The sequence below is a fragment of the Pseudonaja textilis genome, chromosome 2 (assembly GCF_049901715.1).
Source record: "Pseudonaja textilis isolate UNSWEBS1 chromosome 2, rPseTex1.2, whole genome shotgun sequence".
In the NCBI taxonomy this organism is placed as follows: Eukaryota; Metazoa; Chordata; class Lepidosauria; order Squamata; family Elapidae; genus Pseudonaja; species Pseudonaja textilis.
The window spans coordinates 99,699,568-99,715,407 of NC_141991.1; the positions used below are offsets into that span (position 1 = coordinate 99,699,568).

General features: G+C 38.6%; 1 protein-coding gene across 1 annotated transcript in view; it reads right to left on the minus strand.

Annotated features, from left to right (window-relative positions):
* The window catches only part of SHISA6 (shisa family member 6), a 344,994-nt gene extending 329,703 nt beyond the window's left edge, over nucleotides 1–15,291 (minus strand). The window contains exons 1-2 of the mRNA XM_026696204.2: nucleotides 15,089–15,291; nucleotides 13,660–14,560 (exon numbers count right to left, since the gene is read on the minus strand). Coding sequence (XP_026551989.1) covers nucleotides 13,660–14,342 — 683 coding nt within the window. The 5' untranslated portion in view covers nucleotides 14,343–14,560; nucleotides 15,089–15,291. The remainder of the gene's footprint in view (nucleotides 1–13,659; nucleotides 14,561–15,088) is intronic.
* Nucleotides 15,292–15,840: the final 549 nt, after the last annotated feature.

Consider the following 15,840-nt stretch of genomic DNA (forward strand, 5'->3'; position numbering starts at 1 on the left):
CCGTTTACAATACAGAAAAAAAAATGATAGTACTGAGACCCCTTACTACACTGAGATTTATATGGACATTGTTTTGGATGGATATTCAAACTTATGGAGGCTGCAAGGGCATATGTATATGTGGTGGGATTGTTAGTGTTTTTGCTGCTTTATGATTCTGATCAATAAAAATCTTTGATATTGCTATCTAGTGTAAATAGTCTGGTTCAAGTAGTAAAGAATAGGACTGTACCATGCTTTCAAAAATCAGGAACTTGACAAAATATCTTTGCATAAATGAAGCAACCTCCCTCTTCATCAAACAAAGCACATCCTTTGCAAGAACTGCACAGATACTTAAAAATATGTACCTCCACAGATAACTTTCACTGGAATTGCCAGTGCCTGTATATAAGCATGCACATGGAAACAATTGGAGACAACTTTCACAGCAGCTACATGGGCTTCACAAAAGTAGTTGCTGTTTTAATACTTTGAGAAGTACTTTGTTCAGGCAAATGTTGAGAAGCACGTCTTTCAAAGTCCTTCCATCTACAAACTACAGCGCTTATCTCTCTTACTTTTTAAACGTATGTAATTTTAAATCAATTTTATGGTTTTATGGTTTCCATCATGACAGCTAAGAAAGTCTGAAGAAGTCTCCTGATTAAAACTCTTAAGTACCTTGTATTTCCTAAGATAGTTTGAAAAGTATAAAGGAATTTTAGGTAGGTAGGAAAGGCCATATATGTTTCCATAGATATAAACATAGATATATAACAAGAACAAGAACAAAATAATAATAATAATAATAATAATAATAATAATAATAATAATAATAATAATAATAATTATTATTATTATTATTATTGAAGACCACTTCAAGATTTAAGCTATAACCCAGAATGCAACTGCACAAGCAGTTATAGGCTCACCATGGTATGCACATGCAACATCTCTGTACCTACACTGGTCACCAGGAGGATTCCAAGATCTGGTTATCTATGGAATACCATTTCTTAATTCTCTCTACTTGTCCTACAAGAACTGACAGGGAGAAGATGGTCCAGGGCCATTCAACAATTAAACTGCCATTACTCAGGATCCTGAAGATTGCCTTCTATGGCACCACTTCTGGTCTCTGAAATAATACATTTTCCCACTTGGCCCCATCCCTATTCCACTTTATTTTTTTCACGTTTGCATTCCAATTGTTTGCTTTTATTGATTTATTTAATGTAAGTTGGCATGAGTCTTTCCAATTTGGCATATATATATATATATATATATATATATATATATATATATATATATATATATATATAATTATGTGCTTTGGATTTGATTTAAGAGCAGCTATTACAGAGGGTTTTTTTTTTAAAAAAAATTCACAGCTTACCAGTTCTTGGCATGGACACTCAGTAATTGCCTATTAGGATTCTAGTGCCTTGAGAGTCTCTATCATATATTATTGTGAATGATTGTTCCGTCTCAGTGCTAAAATTGCCTGATTTACAAATAAGGGTTCAGGAAAAAATAAAACTAAAATATAAAGTTATTTTAACTGATGTGTTTTCAAACTCAACCCTTCCAGAAATTGGAGTAGCCCTTTCATTAAAATTAATATATTAGGCCTGAATTTTGTGATGTGGTTTTGTGCTGAAAGTTATTAAAACCTTTAATGAGGTAGCTATGGTTTCTACATTCCCTTTTTTATTCTGCCAAGAGAAAAGGAAACAGGCTGTCAGACGCTTCTTATGCAGAGAGCAAGGCAGTTCCTTTAAAAAACAAGCTTGCCTTGGGACATGGAGCAGAAGAAGGTGAGTTCAGACCATCCAGATTCTGTTGAGCCGTCTGACCTTCATTTGGTCATTCTGGTATTCCTCTTCAGGTGCCCTTGATTTGGTCATTCTGGCATTCATTGCCTGGGTGTCAGAGAAATGCTATCCACAGGCAGTGCTCCTTTAAGCAGAATCTGGATGGAATTCTATCCACTATTTTCTATGTTACTTTTAACATCACCACAGCAAAAACATCCTAAGCCCTTGAACGCCTGCCACCCTTAGCCAAAAGTCACAGGAAATGAAACATCTGCAGTTCAAGATTATATCCACTGCCAGTCTCTTCTACCTCCCATCCAGACTCAGGCAGGCTTATGTCACTTTTGGAACATCGCAGGGATTGATATGGGGAACCACAGCCTGACATGACAAGATCCATATATGGATTTTTTGCTGTAGCATTCTCATAAAGTAAAAGATTTACAAACGAATGCTTGTGATTCTTTCTGTGTTATAATATAGCCTTCTAATGGCTTTGGATCAGCGCAAATACATGTCGATAGTTCAGAAATGTCAAAGGGCTGGGCTGAAAGTTCAAGGGTTCAAATGTCTCATACCTATGGGTCATAGGTACACAACAAACAAGCATATAGGAAATGCAATTGTAAACAACCAAGAAGAAGAAGAAGATAAGCAAGCCTGATATCACCTGGAACTCTAAATAAATTAGGAACTGGTTCTCTCTGAGAGATGCCAATCTCATCAGTTGCCCTCCAACTTTACTTTCAGGAGATGTCTGATGGGACCTACAGAAATGTTTCATATCTAAGATATGAAAAAGGGTTTTTTTTAAAGACCTATTCCTCTGAATAATGAGGAATTGCTATCCATCTGAATAGTCCTCGTGCAACTACTAGTCACTTATCAACTGTTTGAAGTTATGACAGAGCCCTCCAAAGCTACTTACAATCCAGTTCCAGCATTCCGAAGGCTGCACATGACCACATTTTGGACTCTTGGCAATTAGTTCACCTTTAAGGCCAGTTGCACCATTCTGCAGTCACGTGATCGTGATTTACAATGCCTTGGCCAGTTTCCAGTAAAAAACACCCACATGATACATTAACTTAGATATTCAGTCCTCAACTTATAACCACAATTGAGCCCAAAATGTATGTTGCTAAGTCAGAAATTGCTTAGGTGAGGTTTTTGTCCCATTTTATGACTTTTCTTGCCACATTTATTAAGTGAATCACTGCGGTTGTTAAGTTAGTAACGCGGTTGTTAAGTGAACCTGGTTTCCCCATTGACTTTGCTTGTCAGAAGGTTGCAAAAGGGGATCACATGAAGCCGGGATATTGCAACCGTCATAAATGTGAGTCAGTGGTTAAACATCAGAATGTGTAAATCACGTGACCATGGGAATGCTGAGACAGCCATAAGTGTATAAAATAATCCTAATTCACTTTTTGCAGTGCTGTTCTAACTTTGAATGATCACTAAGTGAACTATGTAAGTTGAGGACTACCTGTAACTGCCGTATGCATTTAACAATCACCACAAAAAAAAGTCACAAAATCAGATCCAGTCACAGTGTCCCTTGACTTACAACAATTATCACTTATGATGAAAATCCGGGGCTATGTAATGTGACCTGAGGACTACCTATAATCCTACTGCTGTAGTAGAAACTGTGATATAGTAGACTATGGTTTCTAGAGCTGTCTTAGACATGAAAAACCAGCTGGGGGTCTTTGGGCCAGTTACTCAACCTCACTGGGTTGGTGTGATGGGAAAAATAGGAAGAGAAAGGAGTATTAGATATGTTCGCCACCTTGACTTATTTATAACCTTAATAAAAGTGGAATTTAAAAAAAGCTCTTATTTCAGCTAGTAAGCATGGCTTTTCTTAGAGAAGTGCCTTAATTTCTGACACAGTAATGTATACATTCAAGAATCAATTATATAAAATATAGTATATACCAGCACTATTCTTGTAATGTTCATGCCATCAATCAGATAGAAGGTTCAGAGATAAATGTTCAAAACAGACCTATTCTGAAAAGTGCTGAATTTGCCATGCTGTTGGAATGAGATGAAAAGGTTGGAGTTTGTTTATAGTTTTTGATAGAGGATCGTATGTTCTGGATATATTGTATGTAAATTGTATGGTTTCTATATGGAATTGATAGTATACCAAATTTGAGATAAATAATATATAGAAGATTTAGAGAAGTAAGGAGGCATAATTTGACCTGCAATGTTCAACAAGTGTTTTGAGGTTAACCACAGTTAGCCTCAGCTTTGCTGAGGTTTTATGAAGACTGTGAAAACAGACAGTATCTGTTTAATCCATATATACAATTTCTAAATTTTATATATTCCTTAATGTTTTTGAGGATTCAAATTGTTAGCTAAGTTTTTGGTAGGTGAGACACAAGGTACAAGGAAAAGGACAATATTAAAATATTACTGATGGATAAATCCAATTTTCTTCTTTTACCATCTGTGGAAAGAACAGCCAGGTGATTAATTAATTATGTACATTTTTGGATGTCATTCCAGGAGATATACGTTAGACTAGACAGAATTTCAAGTTCCAAGGCAGGGTGAAATAATTTGGACCAAAAATGCTTGTATTCAACCTGTCCTGATCCAGCCAACAAGGTTTCATGAAACAAAATTTGAAAAATGTGAGCATTTTGCAAATTGCATGGATGCAACAGCTGTGCTAAAACCAATCAACTAAGCTTTGTTGCTTGTATAAAACTCCGTGATATGGAGGGAAGAGAGAAAGAGTAGTAGATACAATGATAGACATATCTTCTCCTAAATCAGGAATGACACTTGTAATTAGATCACAGATGGACCACCCTTGATTGCCCCAGTGATTGTGTTTTTGTTCCAAAGGACATTGTATCCCAACAGTTCTTTTAAAAGTTTCTGACCTGCATTAACGAGCAGACTAGGCCTAACAACTAATTTATTTTATCGGGGAGGCTGAACAAAATTTATCCCTTACACTGCCTCAGCACCTCCTGACAATCAGCGGCTTCCACATTCAGAAAAAGGCAGCATCATTCTTTACCACCCTCTTATCCTTATATTTATTATATATATTTATATCTTATTCTTATATTTATCTGAAATTTGGCAGTGGTATATTCACCAGAAAGCAATTCTATAGCTGCAAATGTTGGCACATTCTATCTCAAAATAAGTATAGGCTTTAAAAAAAAAATCCAATGAATTTAAAAGGAGTTAGCTCACTAAATTAACCACTAGAACGTTAGCTTGTTTGCAAATCTAATTCTTTTTGTTGAAAAGCAAAATTGTTAACAGCCATTTGGGATTTTCCCATGTATTCTTGTGGGAGGACTGATCTGTTTTTTGGAATCATCCTTCAACTCTGGTTATAAAGTTGGATTGAACTACCCACACACAAAGCTAGAGCAGATCAGGTTATTTCTGTAGCACTGGCTCAGGCTCCTTGAAGTGGATCAGGTGGCTTCTGCTTACTCCTACATATTATCCTCTGCATATTATATAAAGGCTGAAAAATTGGGCAAAAAAACATTAATGAGAGAATCAAATTACCACACATACTCAGTGAAAATGGAACAATTCCCATTAAGCAAGGTACCATTATATTTTTTTTACATATGCTAATGTGTATGTGTATAAGTAAAGGTCTTTATGTGGAAAAGCAAGTTCAAAGACTCAGATAACTGAGGCTGGTGAGGGATGAATATAGATTAAAGTATTGTTGTTTAAATGGAAGACAACACAAATTCCAAAGTGCACAACAGCATTATACATTACATTCTAGTGACAGAAATGAAAACACAGCTGGCATTTAAAATCATCTCAGCAGTGTAATGACTGTGGGCAGTACATGTGTAGAAAACTGGAATCATATTCCTCTTGCTTACACACACACCCTCCCCAAAATAAATATAGATGGCCAGAGATTTTGTTTTGCGTTTCATGTCCTGTTCCAATTGGCCACAGAAATGCCCCCTAATTACTAATATCTCACCTGCAGCTAATACCCAAATGTGAAGTAATAACTCTGACATGATGTATATTTATATTCGAAATAACTAAAGCCAGAATGAACAATATGTGGGCTCCTAGGTATTGTTGAACTCCAATTCCATCAGTTCTAGTTAGCAGACCTAATGTTGAAGAATGACAAGATAGAAAGACCTGCACATGGAATAGAGAACAAACAAAAGTATACAATATCATCAAGAGAATAAAAGAATTGAAATGGAAATGGGCTGGTCACACTGCAAGAACAACTGATGGCAGGTGGATCAAGGCAGCCATAAAATGGATCCGGATTGATAAAATGTGTCTACGAGATCCTAAAATGAGATGGATCGATGATATAAAAAAGTATCGCAGGTCCAATTGACAAAAGAAAGCTCATGACCATATTGGTTGGAAACAGGAGGAAAAGGCCTTCTTCCTGTAATGGATACATAGTGGCTAAAATGATGATAATAGTAGTGGTGATGGTGGTGATATATTGATTACCTGTTGCTGGTTTAGATAGAGCAAATAGGTACAGACAAGTAGCAGCATTAAACAAATCTACAGAGTATTAACTTCCTCAGCAACCACGGACAATGATCACTAATGCCCAGTAAGTTTGCAAGTGTGCCTTTACAAATGGTGCAAGAAGACCACAAAGTATAAGTAAATCAAACGGTAAACTAATCTGGGATAGTGGAACTCCTATAGGTCCATATCTAAATGTCAACTGGAAATAATGTGTGATGTAAGACATCCAGCAAAATTCCTGACAGTGCAAGAGGAGTGTAATGAGGGATATCAGTGCACATCTATTATAAAATGATCTGCAATTTGCCTTAGAGCAGATGCAAACTAATGTAAACTGAAACAGACTGGGCTTATGGGGACAAAAGATTTAGATCTGACAGAAATTTCAGAAACAGAAGCTAGTGCAAGTAAGGGTTACAATAGGAATTCTGTTGTAACAGAAGAATAAGGAAATAATCTAGATACTGACTAGGGAGATAGCAAGAAATAAAGCTGACACATTTCAGGAAAACACTTGAAGTAAGAAAACTCTATGAGCATGTGTTTATTCCACATCAGTATCAAATCTGAAATCTGGGTCATATCCTATTTGTTAAGTGATGCAGACATATGATAAAATACAAGTATGTACCAACAGTTTGTGCATCAAAATGCCAAATTTATCATATATAGGTAGTCCTCGTTTAACCATTGTCTTATTTAGTGATTGTTACAGTTTGAGGTCATAGAATAAATGAAGTTACAATGGTGCTGAAAAAGTAACTTTGCAATCAGTCCTCACATTTATGTCCTCTGCAGGGCTCCCATGGTCACATGATTGAGATTCAGGGCCTTTGTAACCAGTGGGCATTTATGACCAACAGAGCATCCCATGGTCATATAATTACTATTTGGTTCTGACCGAGTCAATGAAGACCCTGGCAGTGAAATCACAAGTCTCAGTCACATGATATCTCACTTAATGACTGTGAGGGGATTTGCTTAATCGCTGCCGGAGAAGTGAGGTCGCAGGTCCACTGCAATCATGTTTTTTCACTTAACAACTGTGTTGCATAGCAAGAAGTTGCTGGTCCTAACTGTAGATGTTAAGCAAGGACTGCCTACATGAGCTGATGTTCATCAGATTTGGTTTCATATTGCCATCATTTAGTTACAAAAGTTATTATACAGTTGCCATGTATTGCTTTCTATATGTTCCTATATAGATTTGTGCCATATCATAACGATATGAAAGAACATCTGTAAGTCTACTGAAAGCTGGCCATAGAGGGAAAATAAGTTGTTCTGCTTATGCAGTACCTGAAAGAATATCAGAATGAAAACTTTTAAGTCTAAACAAAAGAAGGTTCTCAAAGCAAGAGACAATTCTCTCAGGTGGGAGAAAGAGGAGTTCAATGAACCTCTTCACAATTCTCTCTGTGACTTAATTGGCATCATTGATGGGATCCAAGTCTAGGCACTAGAACAAATTAAAGATGAGAATGTTTAAGTTTAACAGAACAAATTCCAAGGATTCCGTACAAGATTCGATGGTAGAACAAACCCTACCACCCTCACTCCCAATGCTTTGCCTGATGAAGAGTACTGTTAGGACAGATATTTTACAATAGGAGAAAGGTGGTGCATAACTTTCCAATCCATAACTAGAAAAGCACGGACATTACAGTTGAATTTCACTGCCAACTTAAAAGAAATGGAATACTTAAAAGCAATTGTCTTTGTTTCATTCACATGTGCAAGCTGCCTAGAAAGACTGGAAGACCTGTGAGTGGTGAGAAGGTGAGACAAATTCATAGGGATTTTTTTGGGGGGACGACTTTGTGTTTTAACAGGAGATTTAGGATCCCATATCATTTTAAGGATGGTAAGATCCAGAAAACAACTCACAAAAGACATCCAGGCTTACAGACATAGTCCAGAAGATGTTTAGACTGGGTGAACAGTCTGTTCCTGTCTAAAAAGTAAGATGAGATTCAAAAGTACACCTTGATAAACATAATAAAACATGATTTTTTTCAAAGTAACCATAACAAATACTCAAGTCTAGTCTGAGCAAAGTGGCTGCCTCAAACAGATATTTCTAGGGACCAGTAATGAAGTATTCAAAGCAAAGTCCTAAATATTTCACACTGTCCTGTACGCTCTCAGTTACTTTGCTATCTCGATGTGTGATATAGAACACTATTCAATTGCTGACATTGAAATGAGAAGCATTGTGTCACTTTTATCCTTCAGCACTAGGCTGAAGGATATTTCAAAATATATAACAGAGTTGAGACAATTTAGCAAACGCTAGAGAAAAAAATGTACTATCGTTTGTTAAAACAATATGAAAATATTTACTCTTACCCACATGAATAAGTCAGGTACATAATTGTGCTTCTGCTAACATTAGCAATTTAAATTGTGCATATCTTTGTGATAGATCAGTTCAAGCAATTACCATGTCATTGTACCATTTACTTTCTATACCTTATTTCTCTGTGTTATTTCCTCAATAAAAATATTAAAAATCTTAGTTCTTTATTCTAACACTTTGTTTTTCTCTATATACTCAAAACTCCAACCAATGCATTGCTCGACACTTGTATCCTTTTATGTTTTCTATGTAAAAAAGTGACAAAGTGAAATGCTAGAAAATGTGCGTACAGACTAATGTCAGCAGTTCCCTAATCTTAACATTTCAAAAACTCACCCAGGACTGTCAGCGGACAATGATACCATTCAATGTTGAACATGCTGCTTCTTTATGACACACAATAATACTTTTCTTAGAAACTGTGAATTACAAAATGTAACAAAATCTGCCAGCAATATTGGTCCTATCACATACAGTTATGTCTCCAACAAAAACAGGCCTTTACTTAAGAATCCTTCAGACTGAGCTAACATTGTTTCCCCTAGAGTTAAATAAGAATCATTATAGTGTCTATATACGTCCTTAGAATACTTTTATATACATGATATTCATTATAATTTAGAATTGATTTTACTCCCTCTGAAATTGGTGAAAATATTAACTCACCTAAAATCAGTTATTTAATCCAAAACCACTGACTTCCCTTTGTAGCAAGCAGTTTATTTACTATACCCTCAATTCTAAAAATTCAGCTTGTAGTTGCAAAAAGATTACCTGGTTCCAGATATTAAACTTAGCCTAATATGTGACCAGTATGTGTGGAGAAGAATATATTTCCATCAGCCCCAATTTTTTCTCCCTGCTTGATCATCCCAAGACATAACTGGACTGCACAGAACTGAAAGATCTAAAAAGTATGGAAATCTCATCTCCTCAGACTTAAGAACATACATGACCATACATGATTTTATTCTTTTTAAAATTAAGGAAGAAATACATTCATATGAGAAAAGTAGGCTCCATGACTTCATGGGAACTATGAGCATTCTTTTGGCAGCTCCCAGAATGAGCTTTAAGAGATTTGAAAGGACAAAATAGATTCTTTAGGATTTGAAAAGTTACCGTTAGCAATATCCGAACTGTCCTTACAATCTTAATTTCTGCAATTTATTTTAACATATCTACTTCAATCAAGCCACTCAGAACTTGTGCTTTGAAACATGGCCCTTGATATGTTGTACAAGTCTGAGTGATCTTTTGCTGGCAAAAGTTGAACACCCTGTGATATACCATGCATACCATGATATATATACCCTTATAACTGGTAAATGGCTTTTAATATTTAAATAGATTTACCAGAGTTGATGAAATGTAGGTTAAATGTCTCTGAACAATATAATCCTTTGTCATCTTCTCTACTCTAATAATAATTTTAAAAATCCAAAGATCTATTTTTTTCTAAAACATAATTTTTCATTTTTTTAGATCCTTGATCTCCATACAAGTGATTTATTTCAGCGTTTAAAAACATATTTTAAAAGTGAAAAGAACATCTAAGAATAGAAATGACAAGAGGGAGTTTAGACAGGGCTGATAAGGCTTCATGTGATTTTGATGAGAGATTTTGTAATGCCACTGCTCCTGGCATTATAAAAAAATATGGGAAAGAGAAGCGCACATATATTTCCAGGTTCATCAAGAATGCCATTTACCTACTGAGATGTGCTGGTCTTAGCAAAAGCATTAATAAAACAAAAAGAGGTGTTTGAGTCCCATAAGACAATATTCTCAATTCTTCCTAATATTTACTGAAGTTAATGCAGTAATATTTCACAGTATTGCTGACAGAAGTTTTTAATATTATTAGTATATGCATGTGTGCATGTGGGATGTCTCTCTCTCTCTGTGTGTGTGTGTATTTGTGTGTATGCATGCATGCCAATACTCATAAGGTACTGACTAAGAGCCAAGTGTTTTCAAATTAAAATTCAGTTTTAGCATAAGCCTTCACATGCAAAGCTTAAGACTGTAAGAAAAATGTGTGCATACCAGCTGATGAGTTGCCTTCATTGTGTATAATATAGTAGTGGGTAAATGAGAAAAATGAAATAAGAGAATATTTTCAACTTTTCCAGATTTGCTTGTGAGGTGGCGGATGTTGTGGAGGGAATAGATGTGATAAATTTGGGCTTTTTTGTAGTCTTGCTTGAGATTTTACTGAGCAGAATGCTGATACTGTATTCTATGCACTGGGTAAGATACACTTGCTTTTCATTTAATAAGCTGGTGTCAAGTCTTTCAGCATACACAATATTTAATTGATGATTTAAATGAAAGATAATCATGCAAAGGCAGCTGCTCCTCTCTGTCATGATTGCTTCTATTACATATTTTCAAAAAATTGCTCACTACAAATTAGCTTACTTACACTTGAGTGACACATACACCCCAAATCCTACATTTGAAAGTCCCATCTCAACAATTCATGTCAGTTGTAAGAGTACTTGTCATTCACAGAGGTAAAATGAAGGGCACCTGACTTTTCCCAGTTAAAACGTATTTCTGCTATGCAACATTTCCACAGAGGGCAAGTAGTTTTCTTTTGTTATTATACTTAAAGACCAAAAAAAAAAGTATCAAGTACCATCTTAATCATTCAAATGTTAACTTTGAATGCCTCTACGTGCTCAAAACAGAAACATGGAGGACTTCTAGCAGTTCTAACTACTGAACAACAACAAAAAAAAAATCCAACATGGGTCTCCTCTCCACAACATAAAGAAGAAGAAGCCGGCTTAGAAAAAGAGATTAATCCTTTTAGAAGTGCAAGGAGGAAATGTTCCACTTTATGTAGCACTTAGAGTAAACAAAAACTAGCAGGACATAGAGTGCAGAAGAAAACCAGGCACCCTTTCACCCAGGTGTGAAAGTTTCAGACAGAATTCAGGAATGGGGTGAAAGTGAATATGCAATTGTACAAGCATGCTTTTAGTTGGGTCAGTGGAGGGGAATGCAAAATTAACAGGAGTTAAAGAGGAGGAAAGAAAATCTTAAATAGGGATTTAAAAATATACGGAAAGTGTTATAACCTTGGGAAGAATAGATAGAACTTGTAGCAAATAGCCCAGAGAGTTTTGTGCAGTTTCATCAATTGGGGGTAGGGGGAACTGTTGAGTGTTTAACAGGAAGATGCAATAGCTACAAACTTTAAAAGAGAGAAAATGGGAACATCCTGTTTAAGATTTAAAGCTATATATAAAAGTGTCTGATGAACAGCAATCTGAACTGTTTTGAAAGCTACGAAACAAGAGAGAACCTAATTCTTCTGGTTTTAGAAAGAATGATACAAAGATGTATTTCAATGAGGAATGAAATATTTCCCTCATTTCTAAAGCTTTGAAAGGTTTATATATTGTTAAAAGTGAACAACTCTTTTTCTATTTTAAGTCTGCTTGATATTATGTAATTCTGTGCTTTGTTGTTAGGCTAAAATAAATTAATGTTAGTGCCTAAAGGTAAATACAGATTTCAAGGTTGCATGAAAATAGAAATAGAATAAAGATTAACATTTGTTAAAAGTTGTCAATTTCAGACCTCACTAAGAGGTTTGCAGCTAAACCTTTAAAAGACTTAATTTTTAAGAAATCATTGGACAATATTTATTTCAAAGCCAATGAAGTAAGGTCTCCAAATTTGTTAGCTGCTTGTGATAATTGGGCTATTAAATAATTTGTTATTAATACAGAACTCAGCCACCTACACCTTCTATTTAGAGGGTGCTCTTCAAACTGTAGCAGGTTTTAGGTAGCTGAGTTTTAGATAAAATTCACTCTTTCCTGTTCAGCTACCTAATTCAAAAGAAACGGTTCATTTATTTGTTGAGTAAAATTTACCATAACCTAAATCTTTATTCAACTTTATGATTGGGTTTTACTTTATAACTCTTCATAATCCACATTTAAGCAAGTTATTTCAAAAACTTTATTCTTCTGTGCCTATGTATATATAGTTTTTTTTTTTTTTAAAAAAAGACTTTATCTCATTGTAACAATAGTATTTCTATGGAAGTTCTCCATCTTTGGTGGTGTTTAGAAGAGGCTGAACAGCTCCCTCTCAAAGAGGCTTTTGGGATGTTCCTGCATATTGCAGGGAGTCAGATTAGATGATCTTTATGGTCTCTTTCAACTCTACAATTCTACGAACTAATGAAAAATATGAGGATTTTTAATTGGATTATTTAAAAATATGCTATGGGTATGATAATACTCAGTACTGCAGTAGTGGTATTATGTCTAATGCTAATAACGTCATCTTTTTCAGAGGGAGATACTAAAATCTACTTTTCCCAATTGTTCCTATTAATAAAAAGAGAAGGAATAGAACAGTGTGGTGTAAAATTGCTATCCCTAACCTGATACCTTCTAGATATGTTGGACAAAATCTCCCATCATTGAAACCAATGTGTCATTTGGGGTAAGGGTGACAGGAGTTTTAGTCCAAAATTTCTGGAGGATGCTTAGCTGGGCAAGGCTGGTACAGAAGAATTACCATGCTAATTCTGAACAAAATAAATGTTAAGAAATGAGGATCTCCATGATACCAGGAGGTAAGACAACTTATATGAGGTTTTGCACGTTTGTTTCTCTATAGGGAAACAAGGACCCCTGAAGAACAGCAGGTGACAATGTCTCAAGTATACTAAAGGAAACTCCTTTTGTTTCCTGCAGGAGAACAGATTGCACAGAGGAACAAGAAAACCAATCATCTCATTTATAAGACAGTAAAGTGGCGTTTACTGTCATAAGCCAACTTGGGAAAGGCAACAGTGTTTCTGTGAGACAGGGGATTTCTTCCCGTCATAGGATGATAGTATTTGGAGTGAAAATATTTCACTCACATCAAGTGCACACTCATTGCTCAGATTGTGGAAAGTGAAAAAAAAAGGCACTGGGGTCCACACTCTGTTCTCACCTGTGGATGTTCATTTCCTGTGGTGGTTGTCGTGCTTTGTCGTATGCCACCTTAGCAAAAATGCCCGCAATGACAACAAAGGCAATGGCCCCACATGAAATGTAGACGGTGGCATTTGTGTTGTCCTCATTAGGGTCATACCCATTGGGTATATCTCCAGGTCCATCATTTTTGGTGGCAGGGGTCATAGGATCTGTGCTAGGACGGGGGTCCTGATTTCGGCACTTGTCCTGATTGAGCTTCTTAGAACGCTTGTTGCAGCAGAAGCGGAAAGAGCAGGTGCCACAACAGTAGCGAAAATCCTGCTGAGTATTGTTGCACTCAAACTCTTTGTCCCACTGCCCACTCACATCATAGTAACCCATGCATGTCTCATACGCTGGGCTGGAGCTGCCTGCACTGCTGCTGCTGCTGCTGCTGCTGGAGGGCACCTTTGCTGGCCCTACACCAGGACTGCGTCCACGGCTTCCTCCGCCACTGGTTTGCACAGAAGAAGGGGCCGTGCTGGTTAGGGATTGGTTCAGTTGCTCCTTGGCTGGCTTGTAAGGTCTCCGAGAGGCTCCTGCCCCCTGTGTCCGGTTGCCTTTGGGCGTCCGTGGGGGCCCAGCTGCCTGGGTGGTCAGAAGTAGTGTCAGGACATACAAAGCCAATGGTAGAAGCAAGAGGAGATGCCTCCACCCCATGGTGAGCTGAAAGAGCAGAACAGAGGAGGTGGGGGGGCTCTGCCCAGCCCAGTCCAATCAAGAACCTTGGTCCTGCCACTCCATGGATCTGAAGAGGAGCAGTTTGGCACTTCACTTCATCCTGATAAGAAACAAGAGGCACTACTCGGCTGCTTCAGGGCAAAGATGGGCTCTTCTCGGAGTCCTGACCTCCTTGTCACAGCTCTTCCAGTGATGGGCTACAGGAGAGAAGGAAACATCAGAGGCTACCTGCCCAGGCAAAGAGGAGTGGGGAGAAAGAAGCTGGGACAGTGCTAAAAAGGATGCTGGAGTTGCCCCCAAGGGGGCCTACTATGACTCCGAATTGAAGAGGGAGGGAAGGGCCAGAACTGTCCAGAAGAAGCGCAGAAGGTCTCTTTGGGGCAGAAAAAAGAAAAGAAAAAAGAAAAGAAAAAAGAATCCTCCCACCCAGATCGGGATCGGGGCCATGAGGAGAAGAGGGGGCGGGAAATGACTGTTACGCCGTCGGGGCTTAGCAACGCCCGAACGAAGCTGTTCGGATACCAACCAGTTCGGGGAGGGAATTCCCTCGCGACGATCCCCGGCGAGACGGAGCACCACGGACAGTAGCCACGCTCGGGCAGAACCAGGCTGCCAGCAAAGACTGCAGTACCCCTCGTCCCCTTTCTCTCTCTCTCTCTCTCTCTCTCTTTCTCTCGCCCAATGCCCTTGTCCCCAAGTCAGCATGCATTCCCTCCTTCACTTACCATGCCGGGGCGGAGCGGGAGCACTGCGGAGGCGCCGCGCTGGGCATCCGTGTCGCCGCGCACTGGCCGGAGCTCCCTGCGCCGCCGCTGTTGCACGCCCGGGCTGGAGAGGAGCTGCTGCTGCTGCTGCTGTTGAGCGGGCGGGGACAGCTATAGAGGCTTCAAGAGGAGTGGCCACCGCCTCCCTCGGCCCGCCCAGTCCCGGTCCCCTGCGAAGAAATCGCAACCCGTGCAGCCAGAGGCCGGAGAAAGGCGGTGGGTTTCGGGGTGTGGGCTAAGCGGGAGACTGAGCTTGGCCCCTTAAGCCCAGCCCAGGCCCAAAGACCCCCCGTCCCGCTCCGATCCTCCACACAGAGCCACGCTTTTTCGGGATGCGCGGCTGCGCTGAGGGCTCTCCCCTGTCTCGCCTGAGGGCGACAAGAAGCCTTGCTCAGAGGCGGGAAAGAGACCGGCGTCCGTCTGAACCGGGAGATTTCTTTCTCCCCAGAGTGTGAAATGGGGGGCGGGCGGGAAACCCCTGTTTTGTCACACGTGAAAGAGGAAAGCGTTTGGCATGAAGTTGCGGACTGAACTCGAGGCGCCCAGAAAGAGCTCCCGCGAGCAACTGTGGCGTGGAAGTTTGACTGCGCCAATAGATTCTATTTTGGAGATAGCGGCGGTCTTTGCATGCCATCATGCGGGAGGGTGGGAGTGGGAAATCATTCCTTGGCATGTCAGGTCGATGAAGAATTCAGGTTTTGCCTTTTCGCCAA